This window comes from Aythya fuligula, chromosome 1 (assembly GCF_009819795.1).
Source record: "Aythya fuligula isolate bAytFul2 chromosome 1, bAytFul2.pri, whole genome shotgun sequence".
In the NCBI taxonomy this organism is placed as follows: Eukaryota; Metazoa; Chordata; class Aves; order Anseriformes; family Anatidae; genus Aythya; species Aythya fuligula.
In genome coordinates this window covers 44,683,254-44,693,339 of record NC_045559.1, presented here as the reverse complement: position 1 = coordinate 44,693,339, position 10,086 = coordinate 44,683,254, and the positions used below count along the sequence as shown (strand labels likewise).

General features: G+C 55.4%; 2 protein-coding genes across 2 annotated transcripts; one reads left to right on the top strand and one right to left on the bottom strand.

Moving 5' to 3' along the window:
• Positions 1-343: 343 nt before the first annotated feature.
• Positions 344-1,444, top strand: CYREN (cell cycle regulator of NHEJ). Its single transcript, XM_032202139.1, has 2 exons — positions 344-425; positions 516-1,444. The coding sequence occupies exons 1-2, from the start codon at positions 378-380 to the stop codon at positions 744-746; spliced, it is 279 nt and encodes a 92-aa protein (XP_032058030.1). The 5' UTR covers positions 344-377; the 3' UTR covers positions 747-1,444.
• Positions 1,445-2,958: 1,514 nt separating this feature from the next.
• TMEM140 (transmembrane protein 140) lies at positions 2,959-5,150 on the bottom strand. The gene is made up of 3 exons (XM_032207653.1): positions 5,074-5,150; positions 4,344-4,459; positions 2,959-3,598 (listed from the first exon to the last, which is right to left on the bottom strand). The coding sequence occupies exons 1-3, from the start codon at positions 5,148-5,150 to the stop codon at positions 2,997-2,999; spliced, it is 795 nt and encodes a 264-aa protein (XP_032063544.1). The 3' UTR covers positions 2,959-2,996.
• Between the last annotated feature and the right edge of the window lie 4,936 nt (positions 5,151-10,086).

Genomic DNA, 10,086 nt, shown 5'->3' with positions numbered 1-10,086 from the left:
CCCCTACTAGAACTTAGCGTTGTTCACCTCATCGTTTTTTCAATCCAACTCCCGCTAAGCTGTTTTGGTGAACTTTCCCTGAAAAAAAAAACACCTTGCTCCCCCTTTGTGCCGTGAGGGCGTCTCGCCCACGCCGGCTGCCGCCGCTTGAGGGAGTGCTGACGAGCCCCAAGCAGGAGGCAGCGGGCGAACGGGGCCGGGCAGCGCCTCACAAAATGGCGGCGGGCGCGGGGCGGCGGCGGCTGCTGCCCGCCTGGATGGGGGCGGCGGGGGGCGAGGAGCGGGGGGCGGCCGCGGGGGCTCCCCCCAGGGCCGGGCGGCGGCGGGGGAGGCGGCAGCGAGCGGCGGCGGAGCCCGGGGCGGCCGCGGTGTTCTGCATGAACGAGGCCGAGCTGGTGGACGTGGCCCTGGGCGTGCTGGCCGAGGTGAGCCCGCGGGCGGCCCCTCGTGGGGAGGCGGCGCGGCCCCGGGCGGGGCCGGGCACGGCCCGGGCTGGCTGCGTTTCCTTCGGGCAGGGTCTGGAGAGGGAGCGAGCGGAGGAGGAGGCCGGCAGCGGGAGCGACGAGGAGCGGGAGCCGCAGCCAACGCCCAGCAGCAGCCCGGGGAGCGCAGCCGGCGTGGGGACGGGCGGGGACCGCAGCCCCGTTCCCCCGTCCCCCGGCGGTGGCGGTGGCGGCGCGGAGGGGACGCGGCGGGAGGAGCCGGAGGATGCGCTGAGATACGTGCGGGAGATCTTCTTCACCTGAGCGCGCTGCTGCTCCGCCACGGGGCGCACGGGGGCTGTAATGGGGGTGGTGTCTGACGGGATGCACGGGCAGGGCGCAACCTTGACGCAGCTGCCTGTGGAGGGCCCAAAAGTTGTAGGATTCCTGGGTGGTCATGGCCTGAGTTACTGCGTGGGTTGAGCAAAGCCCCGCCGTGATAAGCTGTGGGCTGGTGGTCCCAGCCTCCCCTCCCCAAATTCGTGTCACTGAGCTAGCAGTGACACTGCAGACCCCCAAAAGCAGAGATGAAGGGAGTGAGAAGTGCGATAATTGTGCAAACCCAAGGATGGTGATGTAGCTGGAGCATGAGCTCATCGTGGCATCCAGCTTTATATTTAATTGGTTTGAAAGGACTGGGCGCAGGTCGTAAGAAAAGGCATAAGGAGACGGACTCAGCGTGGATTTGGACTCACCACAAGCTGGGCTGTGGTCTGACAGCTCACCCAGCAGCAGGGACACCGTGATGCTCACTGCCAGGGCGGACGAGGCTCACCTGGCACAGCTTGAGCATTGTGGAGACACTACAGAGAAAACCAGCCCCGTGGGGTGGCACATGGGATGTGGGGGGGAGCAATAACTCATGCACTCGTGTTACTTGGAGTGAAGCCTCGAGGAATCGATTGTAAATACTTATCTAGCTTTGATAGAGAAGAACTAAATAAATTGTTCTATTTTTCTTACCTGTTTTTACTTGATTTACATTTCCTGTGAGTGATTGGTCAGTCCTGGAATCCAAAAGAAACCCTGGAAGCCCCTCTACTGGTGCATCACACCCTGCCTGCAGTACTGAGGATGGCAGGAGGAGAGCCTGAGGCTGGGCCAAGCTGCCTTACTGGTGGCCTCTCACTGTGGAGCTGGTAGGAAGCCCATGAAGACCACGGGGAGGGAAGGGGACACATTTCTCCCAGTGTATGCTGGGTTCTGTGGGATTTGGCTCCAGATGAGGGTATGTTTGTTTCTGTTTGGCATCTCAGAGCATGGCCACATTAAAGGAGACACTTGGGTTTCTGCAAGGGAGTGTGGTTCCTTGATGGCTGCAGTGAGTCCTGGCAAGCTGTCCCTGTCGATCCTGGCACTGACTTGGCCTCAGGCCTTGGGCAGGCTTCCGTCAGCTGGGGAACATAGGTGGGGGCAGGCTATCAGGGGCAGGGAGAATCCTGAGTGGGCTGACCCTGCGGTAGTGTGCATGGGGGCCTGGGAAGGGATGGGGATGGCTTGGTGTCCTCTTCCTGTTCTGAAGGCAGGGAAACAGACCACATGAGGACCAGGCAGGTGTTAGAGCTTTTTTATTGAAGATCACTCAAACCAGCATCTCCAGCTACACTCCCCCCAGACCCTCCAGCAGAAGAGGCATCCCCTCGTGTCCCTACAGGGGTCAATGGGAAGCAGGTGCTTCCTTGGGGAGGTTACAGACACAGCACAGAGCCAGCGCTGGCTGTGGTGGCTCTGCTGGGGCACTGCACCCTGGCTGGGGGTTGCCTTGGTCCTCCTCCTTGCCACTTGTGTGGGGCATGTGTTGGACCAAGAGCTGAGCTGGCTCTGCTAACAGCTTCCCTCACACAGCACTAGCCTCTCCTGGAGTCTGTCAATGGTCGATGGACTGATGGATGCAGCCCTGTAATATCAATGGGTACAAACCTGGGGTTCTGCACCTGAAAGAGTCTTCAGGAAGCCCTCCTCATTAGGGCTGTGTTCAGCACTCAACAAGTGGTTAGTCTGCTCCTCCAGGTGCTCTGCTACTGCTGGGGTTGGATGTGGGACACTTCACCCTAGCGAGCTACGGCAGCATCACCCCAGACATTGTTCCAGCAGATGAAATGCAGGCGCTCCTGCTGAACAAAGTATTTCCAGTGCACTCCTGGGGAGGCTGCTGCTGTGACAGCAGTGTGAAGCCACAGCTCCTTAGTCATGATTGCCTCAAAGACATGCTCAGTTCCACCAGGAGGTGGAGAAGGGAATCTCTTCAGGCAGCTCCAATAAAATAAGCCTGTTTGATTCTCTGGCTGCCTGTACTCAGAAGGATGTACTTAGATATGTCCAGAAGGATGTGTGCTCCATCTGCAGGTTCCAGTCTGTCCCTTTCACTGTCCTCCAGGTCAGGTTGGACTAGAGCACTTGGACTAAGGATTAGTTTTTCTGCCAGTGATTAAAGCTGTAGTATGTTTACTGCTTCTTCTTTGCTTTCTTCTTTGCTTTCTTTGCTTTCAAATCTTAATGGGCAATAAAAAGGCTTCAACATGGATGCGTGTTCTTGACCCAGCTGAGGTACATAGTGACAGTGAAAATCTGGAGCAGTAGCAGAGCCTGAGTCGCAACCAGTGCCAGAAAGCCCCCGGTGAAATCAGAGGGTTGAATCCACTGTGAGGTTTGGAGGAGAAACATACCCAGGCCTCCAGACAGGATTATCATCTTGATGATGAGCATGATGAGGATCGCTTTCCAGCCCTTTGCCTCCTCTGTGCACTTCACATTTGCAACAAAAATGGGGTAGAAGATGCAGAAGACCAGACAGGTGTAGACACAAACCCTGGCAAGTACTATTCCCAGCATGCTGATGCCCATCACCTGCAGATCATTGTGCTCCAGGCACTGCAGCTCCCCAGCTGTCTCGTTCCACAGGCAGAAGTTGTAAAAGCCAATGCGTTTGTAAGGGAGGTCGACTAGGTTCCCAGCTTCCCACAGCAGTGCGTAGAGCATCAAGGCCAAGGCCCCGGCAGCCTCGAGGAGGATCAGTGCACAGAGCAGGTGCCCTGTGCACCTCAGCTGCAGCAGGCCCATCACAGTGCCCACACGCTCTCTTGATACCATGGTGGGGGCTGCCGTGAGGATTCCTGCTGCAAAACATGAGGGGGGACCTCTTGGTTAGTGCATGTTGTGGTACCCTTCCAAGGTGTACTCTGAGCCCTTGCACAGAGAGCAGAAGCATCTTAGTCCTGCTTCCCCTGTGTGGGCTGAGAGGGCTCATTTGTGGTCACGGCAAAAGTGGCTTAATCACACTCTGCACATGGGCCAGCACTGAGAGGACAGGGGACGAAGACTGCTGTGGTTCCCTAAGCCCTACATGCAACCTGTGTACCATGACCTCACATTGTTCAAGATAGGAATCTGTCAGGGAACTGCAGTGATGGCAGGGGAGTGAAACACTGCTGTCTGGTAAGGAGGGGGTTAAGGGCTACTCTGGAAAAATGCTTTGTGTTCAGTTCTGGTCAGGCAAGGACATCCATCGATCTTTGGACGTCTGAGCAAAACACAGGCATGAAAGGGTCTGAAGTGCAGCTCTACCCGCTCCCCCCTCCGCCTCTCAGGGCCCCGGGACACCTGGTGCCATCGGTGCCCCATGTTCCCACATACCCCTGAGGACCCTGCATCCCCTTACAGTTCTGGGCATCACAGGGCTGGTCGCCCCCACCCCGCTCCCTGCTGAGGCTGGCAGACATGGTGTTCCTCTGCCCTGGTTGCCTGAGGACCTACGCCCCGCATGGGCGGGCAGTTATGACACTACCAAGGGGCACCCTGGGCCTGCCCGCATCTGCTTGCCCTCCAATGGGGCCCCGGGAGATGGGTGCCATACAGACAGACCTGCAGTCGCTGTCCTCCCCGCTCCTCTTGCTGGTAGTTTGGTAAATCTGCCGACCTGCTCTGCTCTCCGAATCGTGGGCTGTCCCCAGAGCCCTCCTGCGAGCTTCTGCTTCACACTGAAAAACAGAGGAGTGTCATCAGCAAGGAGCATCGCTGGCACCACAGCCCTGGGCATCTGGGACTGCACAGGAGCACAAACATGGGGCAAGGAGCGCAGAGACCTTGGCTTCATGCTGTGTCTGACTCAAGGCTCTGCAAGTCACCCCTTTCTTGTTTTTACCAAGCATTATCTCCTATGAATCATTTACTAACTTCTCTCAAGAAGTTCACAATGTTGGTCCTGCTATCCCCTCTCCGCTATCCATTACCCAACAGCGTGTCATCCCGGTGTCCCGAGCCAACCTTCATGCACTATGCTGCCTGTGTTCCCACCCCACAGCCACTTGTGGGTTTGGTACAGCCTCCACGAGTTTTCAGAGCACCTTGGAAAAACCTCACCCAATCAATGTCTGGCTACGCTGCTGGTGACCAGAGACCCTTCAGCACTCCCCTCCTACCCCCCTGCCTACACACTTGGGAGCAGGGCACCCATATTTAATGTGCACAGGGATAAAGCTTCTCTGTCCCAGACTTCTCCCCCAGTCATAGCCAAGAGGAACACATACACAATGAGCAGTGTGCCACAGGATCCAGACACAGATCTGTCCCCTTCCTTGGGTCAACACCTCACTTCTTCTTGTGGCCTCCCTTGGAGCTCTTCACAACAGGCTTCTGGAGAGGCTGGAAGGCCACGTGGAGGATGCCCATTGCTCTGAACCTACTATGAAGACACAATCAATCAGGAAAACATCACCGCTCAGGCCTAGACCTTGCTGCAGAACAAGACCTTTTGATTTCAGCAGGCTGGGGGTGGGCAAGAGGTGGGGAGGGGACATCACCAGGGCTGCTGACCTAAACCAACCAAAGGGATATTCCATGCCTTGCGATGTCACACTCAGCAACAAAAGCGGTGAAAAGGGAAGGGGAGGGAGGTCTTATTATGAAATTGTCTGTTCACCCAAACAACTGCTGTGTGTAGTGAGGCCCTGCTTCCTGGGATGTGGCTGAACATCGCTCATTGATGGGAAACAGAGAGTCATTTCTTTTCTCTTTCTCTGTGCTTCCATGCAGCCTTTACTTGTTTTTTTTTTTTTTTTTTTTTTTTTTTTTTTTTTTTTTTTTTTTTTTTTTTTTTCCCCTCTTCCATTTCCCTTTAATTAAACTATCCTTATCTCAACCTATGTGTTGTTTTTTTTCTTTCCCCCTCTTCCTCTAAGAATGGGTAGTAAGAGAGCGGTTGTGGTGGAGTTCAGCTGCCCAGCAAGGCAAAACCACCCCAGTCTTTTTTGGTGCCCAATTTGAGGCTCAAGGAATTTGGGATAAAGATGATAACTGAGAGAAGTAATGGGCAAAACATGGACAGGGTGTTGTTTATGAATATAACAGTTGTGAAGGGTTTAAGAAAGTAATAATTGTGAGGAATATGTTTCATAGTAATGTGGTAAAAGGATGAGGGGTGGAGTGTATGTAAATTGTCCACTTTCTCAGTGTTGTGATGGTGTAATGTTTATTTTGGTGTGGTGAATTCTTTTTCTTTCTGATGTAAGTGAAATTTGTGAAGACTGTGTTGAATTGTGAAGTAAGAGTATGCTGTGATTATGCTTAAACATGCTTTCACAAAGGTGGAATGAAGTGGGTGTACATGGCAAGGTTTTGGTAGCAGGGGGCTGCAGGGGTGGCCTCTGTGAGAAGAATCCAACAGCTGCCCCATGCTGCCAGCTCCAGCCTGCTCCACATGGACCTGCTGCTGGCCAGAACTAAGCCAAAAAGTGATGTTGGTTGTGCCTCTGTGAGAGCAGATTTAAAAAACAGGAAGAAAAGCAAAAAAAAACAACCAACCAAACAACAACAACAAAACACCACAACCTGCTGTGCAACTGCAGCTGGGAGAGAGGAGTGAGAAGCAGCCCTGCAGACACCAGGTTTGTTCAGGAGGGCAGGAGGTGCTCCAGGCAGGCAGCAGCAGTTCCCCTGCAGCCTGTGGAGAGGCCCCTGGTGGAGCAGGCTGTCCCCCTGCAGCCCATGGGTCCCATATGGAGCAGATCTCCACACTGCAGCCCCCGCATGGGTGGAGGAGCCCCCGGTGGAGCAGGTGGATGTGGCCTGGAGGACGCTGTGGCCCATGGAGAGCCCCTGCAGGAGCAGTCCCCGGGCTGGAGCTGCAGCCCGTGGAGAGGAGCCCACGCAGGAGCAGGGGGCCTGGGGGGAGCTGCCACCCGTGGAGGACCCGTGCTGGAGCAGTTTGCCCCTCTCAATTGGGGAAGGACGGCATCCCGTGGGAGGGACCCCATGGGGAGCAGGGGCAGAGAGGGACTGCGAGGGAGTGGTGGGGACAAAATGTCAGGGACTGACCGCAGCCCCCATTCCCTGTTTCCCTGCGCTGCTCAGGGGGAGAAGGCAGAATATGGTGGATGGATGGAAGGTGTTTTTAGTTTTTCTTTGTCTCTCACTTCTCTGGCTTGTTAGTAATAGGTAAAAAATTTCTCTAATCTCCCTACGCTGCGTCTGTTTTGCCTGTGATGAGAACTGTTGAGTGATCTCCCTGTCCTTATCTCAACCCTTGAGCCCTTTTCACCTATTTTCTCCCCCCTCCCCTTGAGGAGGGGGAGTGAGAGAGTAGTTGTGGTGGAGCTCAGAGTAAAACCACCTGAGTAAAACCACCACAGTCTTGCTCCCAGCAACTCCTCCTCTTTGCCCGTCTTTACAGCGCTGTCCTGCAGCCAGGCATTGCTGCTCTTCCTCCCCTGTCCCCGTGAGGGCTCACACCCCACACCATGCTCCCTGTCACCCTGCCTCATGGCCTTCAGAGGGAGTCCAAGCTGTGCTGCGTGGGTGCTCTGCATTAGCTGCCAGCTCCCCACGACATCTGGCACAGCTCGGAGCTGGGGGCTCTAAAGGGCTCCCGGCGCCTGCTGGCCCTCTGCCCCTTGCTGTCCTGTTTCCCTAGGTGGGTTTCCTAAGGCAGACACGCTTACAGAAACAGTCTTTCTGTTTAACCACCTCACATTGCCTTCTATTTGCCACTACCCCCCCCCAAAGAAAAACATATCAGGAATTAAAAGTTGTCCTACTTGCACATGTTTACCAGAGAGGGAAGCAGAATTGAATGCCTGACAGGACCATGGAAATGCATTACAGAGGTGGAGGAGAGACACCTCAGGTGCCCATGGTGCTATGTGATCCCCTCAGGTATGAGGCCCCAGGGAACCCCAACCAAACAGGCACCTGCCCTCTCCTTGGATACTCACGTCCATTAGGACCTCATCTTTCCCCAGCAACACACCCCCTTTCACTCTTTGTGTTGGCAGAATTGTAGGCAGATTTTCCATCTGGCCTCTTGCTGCCCTGCTCTGCCCAGCCCATAAATCTGCTTGTCCTGGTGTGACCGTGACGGTGTCAGAAAACCGCCCGGTGCCAGTGCCCGATGCCAGCTGGGGCAGAGGGCACATGGCTGGCCTGGAGGGGACGTGTGGCCTGGCTGTGAAAGCCATGACCTGGTACCCCACCACCAGCACAGCCGCAGCCACGGCATTTGTGAGCCCTGCCTCTTGGCCCCAGTCGGCTTGGAGGCAGCCCAGCTGAGCAGCAGGGATAAACAGGAAAGAGCTGTCACTCGCGTCCAGCTGGGGCCTATCCCAGCCATCTGCAGCCCCTCTGCCTCTAAGGAGACTCCCGTGCCTTTTGGACAGGAGAGCTTGCAGTTCTAACACAAAGGTGCAAGAGAAAGCAACCCAAGCGTGGTGTAGCCAGCCCCAGCCTGGCCTCGTTGCCCTTACTCCTGGGTGGCCGTTGCTGGGAGTACTGGGCTTTACCAGGACGAGCTCTGTGCCTCAGCCTCCGGGCAGAGAGGGGCTCCGTGTGCACGGCTCAGGAGCTCCTGGGGGTGTCTGTGTACAACACGGGGCTCATGGGGACCCTTCTGTGCTATCAGGATGGCACACAAGTTCCCTCTCCCAAATCACAGGCAGGTAAGCACCTTCCACCCAGAAAGCTGCTGGCTGAATGCCCAGGCAAAGGTAGCAGGGCAGAGAGGGCAAGGCATGTAGCTCTGGCCAGGATCTGGCTTCAGGGCTGGGGACAAGCTCTGATCATCCCTGCGCAGAGATAAACAGCTCTGTGGAGCCCTAACGAGAGACCAGCAGTGCCCCCAAGCTGGGGAAGGACCTTCTCCCTCCTAGACGTTTGCACCCGGGGGCAACCCTTCTACCCCTGGCAGCTCCCCCCATTGCCAGTGGCATTAAAGAGGTGGGGGCACAGCTGGAGGATACTTACAGGCTACCCATTGGGGTGCGGAGCTGAAACAAGCTGGAGAGCAGATCCCCTCTGCAGCTGCTGCCAGGTCCTGTGCTGGCTGGGCTCTGACACTGTCAGCACAAAGCGAGCGCAGCACTTGTTATCGTCCTGGGCTGCTGCTCTGCTTTCTGTTTCGCTTTTGAGGGCCATGGGATCCTGGTGCTGTGCTCCTCCCTGATATTGCGTAATCTAAATTTAAGCAGAAAACAATCTGAGCTCAGCTGGGTGCAGAGCTGCACTTTCTTTTTCTGACCCTGCCAACTGCTGTGAATAACTGGCGGGGCTAAGCTTGCCCAGGGAAGCTGTGCTGTTAGAGAGCCTTGGGCAACCGTGGGGGCTGAGAGGAGTTTATTGTGTTGTGGCATGTCTGTAGAGGTGACCATCCTGGTGCTGTTGTCAATCCCGCAGCACTGGCAGAGTTCAGTGACCATTTTGCCCTTCCTGCTCTTTAAGCACTCTTCCCTTCCTGCAGCTTCCCAGATCCAGCTCCCCCTTGCCTGCAGACGTGCCTGTGTGGGCACACTGCAGGAGAAGTGGCAAGCTGCGTGCTGCCAAGGGAAACTGATGAACCCTGTGCCCACCACGTCCTGCCTGCAGAGGACAAGCAGCCCTGGTTGTCAAGTACCAGCACAGACAAACAAGAGTGAGTGCAAGGGCATGTGTGCATGTGTGTGCTACCAGCTCATAGTCCATTAAGCCCTAGGGACCCCTTCTTTCCTGGCAAGTGCCAACAAAGCAGCCTTGCTTAAGCAGCTGCAGTAAAAGCGAGTTTTCAGGCATGAGTTCAGCCCCAGCCACCCCCCTCTTCTCAGCCTGGAAAACATACAACAGGACTGGAGTGTGCCCATGTCTGACCCGTGGGCTCTGAACACTGCTGCTAGCTCTTTGGCAAGAGTATGTCCCTTCCCAGGAATGGGACAAAAAGGGAGTTGACAAATCCCCCCTTGTGTGATGGAAGCAGCAAAACTCTCTTTCCTTTATTCCTCCTGGCCAGACCCAGAACCATTTGTCCTGATGTACAGTCAGTCTTAGAGGTGGGTCTGTTAGGAGAGATGTGTAGGAGATGATATATGTGGGAAACCTGGCCACGAAGCTGTTCACAGAATCCTTCCTAGCAATTTTACTTTTAGGTGAGGTCTGGAAACCTCCTGATACTATACGTGCTGTGAGCCTATAATATTACATATACAGCTCTGCCTACATGCAGTGCTATGGCACTTGCATCCTAGAGGACAATGTAAGTGAAAGGAAATAAGGGAAGAAACCCTATAAGAAGCTCAGTGGATAGAGCCACTAGGCAGATGGCACTGGGGAGATGTATCTGTATCTGGCCTCTGTGTGTGGAGTAATT

Excerpts from the sequence above, each read along its gene's own strand:
- CYREN (XM_032202139.1), top strand. The coding sequence starts at position 378 with ATGAACGAGGCCGAGCTGGTGGACGTGGCCCTGGGCGTGCTGGCCGAG. Across the intron at positions 426-515 it reads CCCTGGGCGTGCTGGCCGAG|GGTCTGGAGAGGGAGCGAGC; the intron begins GTGAGCCCGCGG and ends TCCTTCGGGCAG.
- TMEM140 (XM_032207653.1), bottom strand. The coding sequence starts at position 5,150 with ATGGGCATCCTCCACGTGGCCTTCCAGCCTCTCCAGAAGCCTGTTGTG. Across the intron at positions 4,460-5,073 it reads AAGGGAGGCCACAAGAAGAA|TGTGAAGCAGAAGCTCGCAG; the intron begins GTGAGGTGTTGA and ends TCTGTTTTTCAG. Across the intron at positions 3,599-4,343 it reads GGGGAGGACAGCGACTGCAG|CAGGAATCCTCACGGCAGCC; the intron begins GTCTGTCTGTAT and ends CATGTTTTGCAG.